At 44.5% G+C, this 16,588-nt stretch overlaps 1 protein-coding gene across 12 annotated transcripts in view; it reads left to right on the top strand.

Annotated features, from left to right (window-relative positions):
• Positions 1-1,325: 1,325 nt before the first annotated feature.
• ENAH (ENAH actin regulator) overlaps positions 1,326-16,588 on the top strand; it is a 174,359-nt gene continuing 159,096 nt past the window's right edge. For 10 of the 12 annotated variants that reach the window (XM_075530854.1, XM_075530847.1, XM_075530839.1 and 7 more), the window contains exon 1: positions 1,326-1,988. In XM_075530854.1, coding sequence (XP_075386969.1) covers positions 1,984-1,988 — 5 coding nt within the window. In that variant the 5' untranslated portion in view covers positions 1,326-1,983. Of the gene's footprint in view, positions 1,989-2,183; positions 2,348-2,438; positions 2,468-16,588 lie in introns of those variants that run through there. The other 2 variants (XM_075530782.1, XM_075530791.1) reach the window with 2 other exon arrangements.

The raw sequence follows: 16,588 nt of genomic DNA, 5'->3' as shown, positions 1-16,588 counted from the left end.
ATGCTCTCTGTGATGGTAAACTGTAATTAGCTCTGTGGGTGGAAATTAGTGTTCTTAAAGTACACGCTGTATAAGGCAGAGGCATCCTGCTTTTTACTATCAGAGGCCACCCTGGTCCTGAGCCATCGCTCCAGGTCATTGCTTCTATAAGGGCTATTGAGGCTGAGGCTGCAGGTCTGAAAAGGAAAATAGCTCTGTGCAGAGCTTTGAAACCAAGCCTTTGATAGTTAAAATTGGACCTCATAGTTCTATTACAGACAAGCGGTAATTGACCGAGGATGACTGTAAATTGCTGACCTTTTTTTAAAGTGTCAATTATCTCGATCCTTATCATTAGAGTTGCACCCCCGTCCCCCACCCTCTTAAACCCCTCCCCCCCCAAAAAAACTTTTGAATGGATTCCTGGAGTCACCGTTCTGTCCTCCATTTTGGATTCGATCATTCAGTAATAGGAACTCAGTACATCTTGTCCATTCAAGACAGTTTCCTCATAGAAAAAGGCGTCCTCTCTAAATGGGATTTGAAAGAGCTACAACTTACTCCGTTTGAATTTTAATTGGACTGTTGGGCTTATTTGGGGATGCCGAAAAATCTCCACACCGACAAATTCAGCCTCGGAAATGACCCCAGATCAATGAACTTTAAATGAGTTTGCTTCGCCCAAAGTCTTCAGCTACCGCTCAAAGGCGGCGATTTAAGGACCAGGGGAACGATGGGAAATGTGACAATATCATTAGTTCACATTGCCCGCTCCCGACCCGGAATTCCCTTCTTGGTAGTGACGCGGTCACGGCTCCGCACGCGTCTCCCCGCAAGTCTGGCTGCGAGCGTTGGGGGATGAGGTCATCCCTGTGCACACTGTGCACACCAGCGCGTGAGACGGGCACCGCACGCCGGGATTCCTTGGGAAGGAAAGGGGAGACGCGAACAATGAATGTCCACACTGTACATTCTTGGGGCTCCCTGCTGGGGGGGGCGGGAATCTCCCGCACCGGCAGCGCGGCGGGCCAGGCTGCCTACCGAGGGCTCCTCCTTCCCGGTGCTCGGAGAGCAACAGGGTGAGCTGCGGACCAGCCAAGTGCGGTGCCTGGCCACGCACCCCGGCTTCCCACGTCCCGGAGGTCCTGGCGCCGCAGCCTCCGCACTCGGACCGTGGGCAGCGAGGCCCGCGAGCTCCTCCAGCCTGAGTCGGGCCCGTCCCGGGGGGCGGGGAGGGGCGGCGAGGGAGCGCGCGGCTAGCTGGGGGGCCGATCTCCAAGGACAACACGGCGCGGAACCCCAGGCCGCGGGGAGGGCGGCCCGGATCCCTAGGGGCTGGAGGGGGCGGGGCGGGGCACAACAAAGAGCCCTCGCCGATCCCACGTCGCGAGCCGGCTCCCGCCCCGCCAGGTTCTCCGCAGTCCGGAGGGGGCCTCCGGGCGGCCGAGGGGGGGAGCCCCACCCCCGCCTCCTCGCTCCGCGCCGCCCCCTCGCCCCCGGGGAGGGAGGGGAGGAGGGCGGCGCCTGCGTGCTCCTCCGCCGCGCGCCCCGCCCCCTCCCGGGCTCCTCGCGGCGATCCCGACTCTCCCGCGGCTGCTGCAGCTGCCGGTTGCACACGGCCTCGGCGGCGGCGGCGGCGGCGGCGGCGGGCGCGACGGACGCGGGCTGCTCGAGGCGGCGGCGAGCGCGGCCCCGGCGGGCACCCCTCCGCGGGCGGCCGAGGAAGCTCCGAGCGCAGGCGGCAGCGGCGGCCGCCGGGGACCTGCTCCGCGCGTCGGCCTCGCGGCCCCCTCCCCAGCCCTCCCCTCGCCCTCCTCTCACACTCCGGCCGGGGCCTCGGCGCTTTGTGCGGGGCGACGAGATGGTGTAGCGCCCTCGCCGCCCGAAGGAGGAGCCGGAGCCGAGTCTGCCGTCTCCGAGCTGCGTCCCCGCCCCTGGAGGACAGACCCCCCCTCGGCTCCCGCGTCTCCCGGCTGCTGGGGAAGCCTGGGCGCCGCCGGCACCATGAGGTGAGGGGCGCGCGGGGCGCGCGGGGCGGGGGCCAGGCAGGCCATTGTGCCGCCGGAGCTGCGACCCCGCTTTCCCCGGACCCCGCCTTCCCCCTCCCGGCGGGTCTTCCCGGTCTCTCCTCCCCCTCCCCCTTTTGTCCCTTCATCTCTCTTTCTTCCCGGTCACCCTCCTCACCCCGCTCGTTCGGGGGGCCGCGCGGCGCTCCCTTCGGGGTCCCTCAGACCTCCCCTCCGGCCCCGGGTTTCCCTTCTGCCCTCTCGTCCGCGGCCGGCCCCCTCCCCCAGCCTCGCCTCCGCCGGCCGCCCCGGGTGATGGGGAGGGGCTCGCGAACCGGAGCGAGCACGTTGCTGGCAAACAGGTATTTTTCCGGGATAGCCGTAGAAACGTCCTTCTCCTTTTAATTACGAACCTCTCGCGTGTAACGAAGAGAAGAAAAGTTTGAGAGCCCTGACCCCCCTGCGGTAATGAAAGTCCCCAGGTAAGGTAGGGAAGGCGCCGGCAAAGGTGAAATCTCACGATGCGGAGACGGCGGGGAGGCGATCGATCAGCTTCCGACACGTTTCTGTTGCTGTTTTGTTTTGTTTTCGCAGGGGGACTGTCAAAGGTAGGACGGAGGAAGTTGGTGGGGGGGCGGACACGGGAGGGGGGCCGGGGTTTGTTTGGAAAAGCCCGAGCCCCCTTTCTCGGTAGCAGCAGCAGCAGCAGCAGCAGCCTGTGTTGCATTGCAGCAGCATCTCCCCTTTTCTCTGTGTAATCAATAAAACAGAAGCCACGTTCTTTTTTTAGCTCCAAAGGAAAGAATTGAACGGACCGTCGTAAAACATTTTTTAATTGCAACGATGAAACATATGGTGTGATCTTTTTCTCTTTTGTTTCTCCAATTGTGTGAGAGAATAAACCGTGATGTGGCGTGTCATTCATTGGAGTATCTACTCCCCCCCTCCCTTCGCCCCCCCCCCCCCCAAAGCCTTTCCTAAGCCTGTTTGTTGCCCGTAACCTTCTCTTCGGATTGGTGCAAGACTTCGTGAGAAATGGGACTTGGTACACTGCATGCTGATCTCTTCTGTGTGCGTTATCATCTGTATAGGCCTCCCTTTAGGTTCGACAATTGGGGATAAGCACATTATTCCATTTCCATGTCTCTGGGAAGAGAGTCTTACAGTTCATTTGGATTTGAATCTCCTTTGTGTTAAAGATTAATGGCCCACAGTTGCCAAGACCTTTATAAAGGAAGACAGTGAGGTTTGAAGGATGTACAAATTCCTTTGCTTTGGCAAGAAAATGTCATGTCATTGGAATTCTCACTTAATTTGAGAAATTTCCATTGTAAACTTTAGTTTTCATGGTGTTTTTTTTCTCAAGGATGACCATTTTTCCTATTTGGTATTTTTAACCTCTGCCTGTGTTGAGTTTTCACTTCAGCTTACTGTGAGTTTAAATATTTTCTTCTTACTCCAAGTTACAGAGCTCTATGACGCTCTGTTTTTAGTGCTCAGTGAACCCTTTTCCTTGGGGATTTCACACAGATTTTCAAATGTAATGGATCAGTTTAAAATGACGGCATACTTGTTGCCATCACGTTGATTCCAGAAAACAGTCTTTCTGAGCTAGTTTGAAATGCTCGCACATGGTGCTCCTCAAGTTACTGATGTCCTTGAGAACTCAGGAATTAATAACAAGATATACTCTAATAATTTCTTATATAACCTATATATTTGTATGTGTATATATATACACACATACATGTATGTTTCTTTTACACACACGGTTGATTGCTGCTTTAGCGAGGTACTGGTAGGTTAAACAGCCAGAGGTTAAAGTCATCCCCTCACCCCCACTTTTAATGTTATCTTAACATTAAGAACTGTAAAAACAGTGAAAATGGGACAGCTCAAGAAAAGTGCTTGTGTAAAATTGCCCAATTCAGAGGTTGTGAACGAAATACGAAAGTTAGAGATTTTGGTATTCAGAGAAGTTTAAACTGTCGTATAGAGTTGTCCGTGTGTCACTGGTACATGAAATCTTCACTTAGAAATTCCCCCCCCCCCCCATAAAAATTATCTTCTGCTTTCCCAGCTCTTTGCTCTAGTCCTTAGTGTGGAGAGGGAGGGAGGAGGGAGGAGGGGTCACACCTAGGCTTTTCAGTGCAGAGCTTGGTCGGTGCACAGGTCTGAAAAGTTTGTAGGCAGTGGACAGTAATTCTTTGTGGGCTAATTTTGAATAATTGATAAGCAGAAACGAGGATCAGCTTTTCACTTTGGAAGGCATTGGATGATTAGTTTGTGTGACTCGGCTGTATACATATCTGCTTAGGTACATATAAAGTCGGGGGCCTGGTGATAGGGGTAAAAGTTTAGCGGCTGATTGCAAAAGCTTTGGGGATATTTGAGTGCTTAGTGAAGACTTTTCAAACTATATTAATGAGTTTTTTATTAATCTCGGTGATGTTTTCAGGTACTACACACCATGCATGCCAGTCTGTTTAATTGTGTGCCTTTTTTGGGTATGCTAAGGAATAGTTCTGATGTTTAGGAGGCCAGTCAGAAATTGGAATGCCTGGGCAGGAATTCCTTCTTACAGTGGTCAGAATTCTGAAGAGGACAGGATGAATATGTTGTGACTTAAGTGTATGTGTTCAGCACTCTCAAATGACTTTAATATTGAGATTAGCATGGTTACTGGTATCATGGAAGTAATTCTTATACAGAAGAAAACCAAATACTACTTTATGTTCCTGAAACTGTCAGAAAGACTTTTTGACACATGTAGAGTGGTATATATGGAAGTACTCGCTAATACTTTGCATAACTATGAGAAATAAGGAATTGAAAAAGAGTATTTCGTTACTTGTCTTTGGAAGGGTTGAGGACTCCCCCCGCCCCCCCCCCCCCGCAAAAATCAAACTACTGTTTTTGTTTATGTAAGGTTTCATACGTATGAGATGTTTTGTGATTTGCGGTTGGTTAATGTATATAAAATAACATAGTATATGCCTTTTAACTGAGTGCAGTTTTTGTGATAAATTATGAATATTTTTAAAAGGTCTATATGATGTTGTTTGGGTAAAGATTTGCTTTATTACTAGATTGTTGCAGTATGTTTTCCTGGTGAATTTTGTAGCAGAAATAAAGTAACTTGATAACAGCCATGACATTTAAAAAATTCCCCCAAAAGTGCAGTTTTTATTAGTTGGTTAATTAAGTTTTATTTATATTTTTAAAGAAAGGAGTTTGCTTGATCTAAAATAGTTGGATGTATCCTAGTGGCAAAGAAGGGCCCAGGAGATTGTGGATTGATTATCATATAATCTAGACTTCCAATCACTATGACTTTGCTAAGGTTTTGCTTCCTTATGTAAAAAAGCATAATACGGCTGTGATCATTTGCCCAAGCCATCTACTATTGGATGACTTTGAGCTAATCACATAATGTAGGGTATATATATCAGATAAGGCTAATTCTTTACTAGGTCCACCCCAACATTAAAGTCATTGGCATTAAGTTGATAGTGACTCAGTGACCTTGTAGGACAGAGAACTACCACATAGGATTTCCCAGGTTGTAAATCTTGACAGAAGCCAGTTAGGTCACATCTTCCTTTCTCGGAGCTGCCGGTGGGTTCCAACAGCTGACTGGTTAGCAGGCTAGTGCTGAAGCGCTGGGCCACCAGGCCTTCTGTACGGGATCCTGAGAGTATAACAAGAGAAGTGCTTTGTGGGTTTGTAAGCAATAGAGAGTTATAGTAATCCTCTTGTTTCCAGGTCTAGTTCTGCTTTAGAACTAATTGTGAAAATTTGGGGCAATTTTTTCCACCTTCCTGGCCTTCGTGTAAGTATGGCAAATAGACTGTAGCCCTGGTGGTGTAGTGAGTTACTTGTTGGGCTGCTAACCACAAGGTCAGCAGTTGAAAACACCAGCTACTCCGAGGGAGAAAGAAGGGGCTTTCTACTCCCATAAAGAGCTTAGTCTCTAAAACCCACAGGGGCAGTTCTACTCTCTTCGATAAGGGTCCCTGTGAGTCTGAATTGACTTGATGGCCGTGAGTTAGGTTTTTGGTTGTTCTGTTTGGTAGTTAAGGACCAATGCACGGTTTGGGGGCTTGGTGAGAGGTGTAGTATTGTTTGGTATATGGGTCTCACATTGGAGGTTATTTGGTGAAATGGGGCTAACTTGCCATCTGTGATCTAGCCCAGCCTTTTTTTTTTATAGGTGAGGAGAGCAGCCTTTGAGGTTTCTCCCTGCAGGTATATTGACCATTTGACAATCTTAAAAAAAAAAATTTAATAAATCTTTTTATTGGGGCTCATACAACTCTTATCACAATACATACATACATCATTTGAGCAAAGCACCCTTATACATTCATTACACTTGTCATTCTCAAAATTCGCCTTCCACTTGGGTTCTTGGAATCAGCTCGGTTTCCTTCCCCCTCCCCTTCCTCGCCGCTCCCCCCTTCCCCCTGCTCCCGTAATAGTTTATAAATAATTATTTTATCTTATCTTACACTGCCTGGCGTCTCCCCTCACCCACCTTCCCATTGCCCATATCCCAGAGAGGAGGTTACACATAGATCTCCAAGATCGGTTCCCCCTTTCTACACCCCCTTCCATTCTGGTGTCGCCACTCCTACCGCGGGTGTTGAGGGGTTCGTCTGTCCTAGATTACCTGTGTTTCCAGATCCCTACTGCACCGCTGTACATCCTCTGGTATAACCAGGTCCGCAAGGTAGAATTGGGGTCATGATAGTTGGGAGGGGAGGAAGCGTTCAGGAACTAGAGGAAGGTTTTGAGTTTCATTGTTGCTACACTGAACCCTGAGTGACTCCTCTTCTCCCCACTACCCCACTGCAAGGGATGTCCAGCTGTCTACAGATGGGCATTGGGTCCCCATCACGCACTCCCCCTCATTCATGGTGATAGGTGATGTGATCCCCCCCCCCCCCGCCTTTGTTGTTTGAGACCTGGTCTCCTCTGCCCTTCACAATCACCCATGTTGGTGTGCTGCTTCCATGTGGGCTTTGTTGCTTCTGGGCTAGATAGCCGCTTGTTTGCTTTCAAGCCTTTAAGTCCCCAGACGCTATATCTCTCAGTAGCCGGGCACCATCAGCTTTCTTTACCACGTTTGGTTGTGCACATGTCTGTCTTCAGTGATCATGTCGGGAAGGTGGGTATCATGCAATAACCGTTTAGCTGGGTGAGGTGCTATTGTATTGGAGGAGGGTGCGTGAGGAGGCCCAGTGTCCATCTGCTACCCTACTCCTGAACCTGTAAATATATGCACATAAGTCTATTTCCCCCGTAATCATAAATATACTTACATATGTACATGTCTGTATTTAGACTTCTCTGTATGTACTTTGCCTCCTACTCCTTTCCTCCGTTTCCTTTCACTTTCCTCCCGTCCCACTACCATGTTCAGCCATCATTCTATTTGACAATCTTATTGTAAGTGATTTTGTTATCATCATTTGTGGTCTTGATAAACAAATTAGAATATTATACAATGAATGGTCAGAGATCCAAGTTTTATGTGCAAGCTCATTGTTAAATGAGCAAAGTGGCAATAATTCTATTATTTCATAGGCTCGTTGTGTCAAGTGAGATACTCATGAAAGGAGGATACAAATAGTCTCTTTGCTCCCATGGGTCTTCATTTGTATCTGTTATAGCTGTTGGATGTGCGACTTTCCCACAGCGGTTTATTAGTCTACGAGCAGGAGCCACAGTTTCATTTTTCTCTGTCAGTCCCTTTTATCTGGATCTGATGGGTATTTTAATACATATTTATTAAGTGAATAAATCTTGAAGAGTATGAATCAACAGAAAATTTGTTGCCATGTGCTGCTGTTGAGTTAGTTCCCATTCCTAGCCACTCCAGCTACAACAGAACGAAACAGCACCTGGTCCTATGCCATCCCCACCATTGTTCTTCTAGTTGAGCTTTGTCTCTGGAATTTCCGATGAAGTGAATAGGTCTCAGCCGAGCGTCCAGACGAAGAACAGACTCTGAAGAGGACCGGGCTGTCTTTCCAAGAGAGCCAAACAAATGTCAAAAACCCTAAATACTACATGAACATCAGTAAATGTTCTGTTTTGATGCGATTCATAGGGGCTTCAGTGGCTAATTCCTCAAAAGTGGACAGCAGGACACTGAAGTCCCAATGGATAGCATCAAGACAGAACGTTTACTGATGCTTGTACGGTATTTACGGTTTTTGATACTTGTTTAGCTTTCTTGGAATAAGTGAGATAACCGGGTATTTCCTATTTGACTAGTGTAGCATCAATGACATACTGGACTGGTGGGATTCGGTAATTTACTGTAGAAGCAGTTTAATGAACTGGGGTGATGTATGAAATATACCGACCTGGTCTTTATCTGAGTGTAAGAAGGACTTGGAAAATGTGATTCCATTTTTATGGTATTAAGAGGGAGGAAATGGATACTTCTTTTCTCTGCCAGCTTAAGTTGTCTTTGCCTCTTTGCTTTCTCCCCTTTTGTTGAAATTGGTGGGCAGAATTGAGTGGAAATAATATTGGTGGTCCAGTGGTAGAGTTCAAGCCCTCTGTCAGGAGACCAGGGTTTGATTTCCAGACAGTGCTGCTTCTCATGTGCAGTCTCCTGTCTCTTAGTGATGGGCTTTGTTGTCGCTGTGATGCTGAATGGTTCCAGCAGGATCTCCATACTGAGATAGTGTAGAACGAATGGTGTGGAGATCTACTTTGAAAATCAGCTAATGAAAACCTTGTGGATTACCATGGTTGATCCTGAACTGTTCCATGGTCTGTGACATCTCCCTGAGTTGGAGGACCTGACAGTATCTCACAACAGTGAGAGAAGGTGAAGAGCAACAGTAACACAAGTTAAAGAGAGACTCTGAGCTGAGCTCACTAACTGCTTCTTCCATTAGAGGCTGATGGAATTTTCTGGAATAGAAAACAGGAAGGGAATTAATTTCTTTTCAGATCATCTAGGAAGTAGTCCTAGACGTAATGACCCTCTAGTCCTCGGAGTTTTTGTACACATTGTATATCCTTGGTTTTTGCATTTAATAACTCTAGTTTTCTGTATGTCTCTGTCCCTCTTTATTATTGTAAGCTCCTTGAAGGCAAGGACTGCATTTTTATCTTCATGGTGTCAGCACAAGGCTTGTCAACAGTGGTTGCTTATATAAATGTTGTGGTCGTCTTTTTTTTTCACTACAAAATCACATACACCTTTATTAAACAATATAACAATGTGAAACTATTGTTTCTCACCATACCCTCCATCTCGGACCATGCACTTGATAACAGTTTTATTGGCATATAATTCACATATACAATTCAGTAGTTCAGTCACATCAAAACAGTTCAGTCATTACCACAATGTTTTAGAACATTAAAAAAATCTTTTTATTGGGGGATTTTACAGCTCTTATAACTTCATACATCAATTGTATCAAGCATATTTGTACATATGTCACCGTCATCATTTCCAAAACATTTTCTTTTTTTAATCGTTTTATTAGGGGCTCATACAACACTTATCACAATCTATGCATACATCAATTGTGTAAAGCACTTTTGTACATTTATTGCCCTCATCATTCTCAAAACATTTGCTCTCCACCTAAGCCCCTGACATCAGCTCCTCATTTTTCCCCCTTCCCCCTCCCTCCTCCCTCATGAACCCTTGATAATTTATCAGTTATTATTTTGTCATATCTTGACCTGTCCGGTGTCTTCCTTCACCCACTTTTCTGTTGTTCGTCCCCCAGGGAGGAGGTCACATGTAGATCCTTGTAATTGGTTCCCCCTTTCCAACCCACCCTCCCTCTACCCTCCCAGTATGGCCACTCACATCACTGGTTCAGAAGGGATTCCATGCATTTCTAGTTCCTATCTGTACCAGTGTATATCCTCTGGTCTAGCCAGATTTGTAAGATAGAATTGGGATCATGGTAGTGGGAGAGGAGGAAGCATTTAGGAACTAGAGGAAAGTTGTATGTTTCATCGTTGCTACATTGCACCCTGACTGGCTCGTCTCCTCCCCGAGACCCTTCTGTAAGGGGATGCCCAGTGGCCTACAGATGGGCTTTGGGTCTCTACTCCACACTCCCCCTCTTGTTCATTATGATAAGATTTTTTGTTCTGATGATGCCTGATACCTGATGCCTTCAACACCTGGTGATCGCACAGGCTGGTGTGTTGCTTCCATGTGGGCTTTGTTGCTTCTGAGCTAGTTGGCTGCATGTTTGCCTTTTGATAGCTGGGCACCATCAGCTTTCTTCACCACATTTGCTTATGCACCCATTTGTCTTCAGCGATCGTATCGGGGAGGTGAGCACACAATGATAAGATTTTTTGTTCTGATGATGCCTGATACCTGATCCCTTCAGCACCTCGTGGTCACACAGGCTGGGTGTGCTTCTTCCATATGGGTTTTGTTGCTTCTGAGCTAGATGGCCACTTGTTTACCTTCAAGCCTTTAAGACCCCAGACTACTGTGGTTTTCTTTTCCAGAATCTACTCACTAACAACAGTGACCACGTTTTTGGAGTTATAATATTCTAGAATCTGTAGTGTGTAGTGTGGGGGTAGTATAGTATTTGGCATATGAAAAAAAATCTTCTGCCAGTAAATTCATTCTGACTCATAGCAACCCTAAGACAGGGCAGAACTGTCTCTGTGCACTTCCGAGACTATAACTCTAGAGGGAGTAGAAAGCCTTGTCTTTCTCCCTGGAGGAATAGGTGGTTTCTGGCTGCTGACTTCTATGATTAGCAGCCTGATGTGTAACCAACCAGCAAGCCACCAGGGCATATAGTAAATGTTATTTAATAGTGGGTTAAAAAGCAAAAGCTAGCATCCCAGCATTTGAGTGGCCAGAGTGTCAAGCCTAGGTTTCCTAACTTCAAACCCAAAACCCTTTTGAGGACTCCTTGCTTCCTTGACTTTTTCATTAAATCTCGAATTAGTAATTCTATCGTGGTCTCTTTAATCTTAGAACATGTAAATGTTTTTGAGCTGCAAGCTTATTCAAGGCAATTGGTTTAGCTTTTCTTAACTCCATTTAATGCCTATTTTATTTTGATTCTTAATAGTGCTGAAATCCCATTGAATGGGTCGTCTTGAGGGAGGCCGTCCAGATTTTTTATCAGTGCATACAACCTATAAAAGCTTAGGTGAATTTGAGATAGGTTTTACGTAACTTTATGGATGTTACAAATGCTTAACATCTTTTTGTACTAACCAAAGGGTTGGAGGTTCCATCCTGGCACCTCCGAGGAAAGGCCTGGTGAACTACTGAAAAGCTGGCCATGGAAACCTGTGGGCCACACACATGGGGCCACTATGAGTTATAATCAGCTTTTGGAGAACTGGATATATGTAGAAATAATTTACTAAAGAAAATTTGGTAACAGGGCTGATTTATGCAAAGGATCATTGATCTTTTCTGGAAATAACCTTTCTAAAAGTTTATGGTTCTAATAAACTTAATTTATGTGCAACTTTTCTGAAGAATCCATTTTGGTCTACAGCACCTGTGGGACTGGATAATCTGCACCCTCCTTATAGACTCAGGAAACCCTGTAGGGGATCGGGGTCATTATGCATTGAAGTTGATTCAGCAGTATCCACCAAAAAAGCCAGAAACCCCCCCCAAACAAAAACAAAAACTCCAACTCACTGCCATTGAGTCAGTCTGACTCATGATGACCCTGTGGGGCAGGGTAGAACTGTGAAGTGAGTTTCTGTGGCTGTAACTCTTTATGGGAGTAGAAAGTCTCATTTTTCTCCTGCGGAGAGGCTGGTGGTTCGAACTGCTGATGTTGTGGTTAGCAGCCCAATTTTATTTTTGAGTAGGTTACAACCATTTTCTGTGCTTTGAGCTGCTTCTTCAAAATGGAGATAATTTCTGAATAATAGAGTTGTTGGGGAAATTAAATCAGGAATTATATAAAACGTTGGCATACATAATGTGTGGTAGGTACATAAAATGAACCTGAGTAAATTTCTTACATAAAATTGATACCTTAAGGTTGTGTTCCACTTGCCTTTGAATTGATTTCAGCTCCTAGTGACCTTATGTCAGATTTCTGAGAGTCTAAATTTTTGTGGGAGCAGATAGCTTTATATTTCTCCAGGAAAGCACTTGGTGAGTTTAAACTGCTGATCATTTGGGTAACAGCCTGACTGGCTCCTTAGTGATTGTGTTAAGAATGTGAGAAACCATGCAAAATGGTACAGCCTCGTTTGAAAGACAGTTTGGCTGTTCCCCAGAAAGTTAAATAAACATAATTACAGTATAATCCAGCAATTTCAATAATTTTGCTTCTAGGTATATTACCCAAGCTAAATGAAAACACATGTTCATGCAAAAACTTGTACCCAAATTGTTCATAGCAGTACTATTCATAAAGTAGTAAAAAAGGAGAAATGACCCAGATACTCCTGCTGATGAATGGACATACAAAATATGTGTTAATCAATGGAAAATTATTTGGCCAGAAAAAGGGATAACACAGTAACATAGATAGACTTGGAAACATAAGATGTGACAGCCAGGTTAACAAAGTAGACAGAGACCATATATTGTATGCTTCATTTATATGAAAGGTCTGGAATAGGTGATTAGTTAGACAAAGAAAATGGTTTAGTGACTGCCAGTGCTGGAGTGGAATGAGGCTTCTTCATATGGTGCTGTCAATGGTCTGAAATTAGGTAGTGGCGATGATTGCACAATTTTGTGAATATACTAAAACCCATAGTTCTACATTTTAAAACAGTGAAATTTATGACATGTGGATTCTATTTAAAGAAGGCCCATACACTTCTAAGAAGGCCTGATGACGTCATGGTTACCAGTTGGGCTATTAATTGCAAGGGCAGAAGTTCGAACCACTAGCACACTCTGGGGAAAAGATGAGGCTTTCTACTCCTGTAAAGAGTTAGTCTCAGAAATCCACAGGGACAGTTCTATCTTGTCCTATGATAGTGTCACTATGAGTCAGAATTAACTTGATGGTGTGAGAGTTTTAGTGTGCACCTTTGCATATCTCCACAAGAAACCCATCTTTTATTACACCTTCCCAATCCTTGGGTTATTCTCATTTACTTACTCAATAGATAATAACAGACCAAACCAAACCTGATCCTATGCAGTTGCTTTTGACTGCCGGTGACCCCATATGTTTCAGAATAGAACTGAATTCTATTGAGTTTTCAGTACAATCCTTTTTCACTTGTTTGACGTCGTTTCTGGCCCTTATGTGAGATTAAACTATACGTAAGGTTTTCAGTGACGACTTCCTCCTAAGTGGAGGAAGTCTGTTGTCTGTTGTTGCTGTCTGTTCTTAGTCTGAAGCTCCTCCAAAAACTGTTTACTTTGGGTGATCCTGCCGGCGTTTGAAACACCAGTGACATAGCTTCCAGCATCATAGCAACACACAAACCACCACAGTATAAGAAACTGACAGGCAAATGGGCAGCGACAAAGAGGAGGCCGGGAGGAGATGGACGGACACCATGGCTGCAACAGTGGGTTCAAGCACAGGAACGGTTGTGAGGATGGCACAGGACTGGACAGTGTGTCCTTCTGCTGTGCACAGGGTCGCTATGGGTCAGAAATGACTTGATGACCCCAATAACAACATATAATGGACTAATATTTTAAATTGACATCTTCAAGCTTTCTAACTCAGCGACAAAACCACCAACTGCCCTTTTCTCTGCAGGGCACGAGGCAGGTCAGTGGTGAAGTGGCAGTGTTGATAGCTGTGCCTTTGAAAGGCCCACAGAGCTTTTGGAGAGCTGTATCTTTTCTAAGACAGCCACCATCACTTAACCTAGTCTTGTTATATTTTTATCCCTTTTTACGGTCCCTCTTAGTTATTAGTTGGTGGGATAAGGGTGGCTAAGGTCACCAATAAAATGTAATGAAACAAATCTGTCAGAATTTTAAAACTGTTTAATCCACTAATGATTTTTTGGGGGGGTTCATTTATAATATAGTTTACACACTAGAGAAGGGTTTGTCTTTGGGGAATGAGGTAGCCTTGATGATTAATTTTTTTAAAATCATCTTATTGGGGGCTCATGCAACTCTTATCACAGTCCATATATCCATCCATTGTATGTCAAGCACATTTGTACATTTGTTGCCCTCATTCTCAAAACATTTGCCTTCTACTTAAGCCCTTGGTATTAGCTTGTTTTTCCCCCCTCCCTCCCCTCCCCGCCTCTCTCATGAACTCTTGATAATTTATAAATTATTATTATTTTGTCATATCTTATGCTGTCCGATGTCTCCCATCACCTACTTCCCTGTTGTCTGTCCCCCAGGGAGGAGGTTACATGTAGATCCTTATAATCAGTTTCCCCTTTCTACCTTTCCTTTCTCTCCACCCTCCGGAATCAACACTCTCACCCCTGGTCCTGAAGGGATCATCTGTCCTGGATTTCCTGTGTTTTGGTTCCTATCTGTACCAGTGTACATCATCTGGTTCAGCTGGGTTTGTAAGGTAGAATTGGGATCATGATAGTGGGGGTGGGGGTGGAGGAAGCATTTAAGAAATAGGGTGTTACACTGCTCCCTGACTGGCTCCTCTCCTCCCCACGACCCTTCCGTAAGGGGATGTCCAGTTGCCTACAGATGGGCTTCGGGTCCCTAATCTGCATTCCCCCTAATTTACAGTGATACGATTTTTTTTTAATTCTTTGATGCCTGTTACCTGATTCCTTTGACACCTTGTGGTCACACAGGCTGATGTGCTTCTTCCATGTGGACTTTGTTGCTTCTGAGTTGGGTGGCTTCTTGTTTACCTTCAAGCCTTTTAAGACCCCAGACATTATATCTTTTGATAACTGGGCACCATCAGCTTCCTTCACCACATTTGCTTATGCACCCATTTGTCTTCAGCGATCTTATCGGGAAGGTGGGCACACAATGATAAGATTTTTGGTTCTTTGATGCCTGATACTTGATCCTATCGACACCTCGTGGTCACATAGGCTGGTGTGCTTCTTCCATGTGGGATTTGTTTGCTTCTTAGCTAGTTGACCGCTTGTTTACCTTCAAGCCTTTAAGATGCCAGATGCTATGTCTTTTGATAGCCCGGGCACCACCAGCTTACTTCACATTTGCTTATGCACCTGCTTTGTCTTCAGCGATTGTGTCTGGAAGGTGTGCATCATGGAATGTCAATTTAATAGAACAAAGTGTTCTTGCATTGAGGAAGTACTTGAGTGGAGACTCAATGTCCATCTGCTGCCTTAATACTAAACCTATAAATATGTGCATATAGATTTATTTCCCCATCATCACATATGTTTACATATGTACATGCCTGTATTTAGACCTATATAAATGCCCTTTGCCCCTTATTTATTTCTCTATTACTTATACTTTCCTCTTGTCCCACTATCATGCTCAGCCTTCAGTTGGGTTTCAGTAATTCTCTGTTATATTGCCCTCGATCCGTCTCTACCAGGCTTCTCACACCCTCCTTGCCACTGATTTTGGATCACTTGTTACAGTTCCCTTGTCCCTGGGTTGGTCAACATCACCTCCTTTCCCCCCTCCCCCCGCCTCCCATGTCCCCCTGGAACCATCAGTCTCCTTGTTTTCTCCACCAGACTTTTCATCTAGCCTCTCTTAGCTAGACAGACCTGCAGAGATAATAACATGCACAAAAAAGACATAGAAAAACAAAGGACACAAGAAAACAAAATGAAAACAAAAGAAAAAACCAATGACAAAAAAATAAAGAAATAGATAAAAGTATTTTTAAAAAAACCCCAAAAAACATGAAGTCAAAATTACTAACTACTCTTTGAAATTGCTCACTTTTGCCTACTCTTTTTGGGCTATCTATTACATAATTCAACCTGGGACGGGAGATGGTTTGTAAAAAAATAAAGAGCTATTTAGGTTAAATTCTTTTTTTCCTTTTATTTATTAAAAATTTTTTAGGTTAAATATTAAAGAAACCCAATTGCTTTGTTTTACAGTGAAATTATATTTCTATGCATGTTTTATAGTTAAATATTGTTTATATTTGAATGCCACCTTTGTTCTTCAATCCGGAGATGTCCCCTGCTCACCAAATCCTTATTACATCTTAAAATAATATAGCAAGTACAATTGTGAGTGTAAAAATGTTGTTTTCAAGGAAAAGTTAGTTATTTCTTTGTAGTCTCTTTGCTTCTGCAGTCTCTTTTATGGGCAACAACCAAGTTCTATTGTCCTAATACATGTCTGGCTGCTGTTTTTAGAAAATGACTTTTCCTTTTATTATAAAGCTGAACAGATTTTGCAAACATTTCAAAGTATGGAAAGTATCAAGATGTTAATCACTCAAATCCAAACCATCAAAAATATACTATTTTTATGTATATACCTCTCTGATTTGTAAAATTATATATATATATATATATATATTATTTCTTAGAGATCATTTTATTGGGGGCTTTTAAAAAAAAGTGGGTTTGTAACCACAAATGTTCTTAGTGTGTATGAATACGTTTTAAATAAATGTAAGATGGTCTATTTAAAAATGGAATTATATATTTTGTGATTGGCCCCTTTCTACATAATTCTTTAAAAAAATTAT

The sequence above is a fragment of the Tenrec ecaudatus genome, chromosome 1 (assembly GCF_050624435.1).
Source record: "Tenrec ecaudatus isolate mTenEca1 chromosome 1, mTenEca1.hap1, whole genome shotgun sequence".
In the NCBI taxonomy this organism is placed as follows: Eukaryota; Metazoa; Chordata; class Mammalia; order Afrosoricida; family Tenrecidae; genus Tenrec; species Tenrec ecaudatus.
Note: the sequence above shows the minus strand (reverse complement) of the source record. Positions and strands in the feature narration are given on the sequence as shown.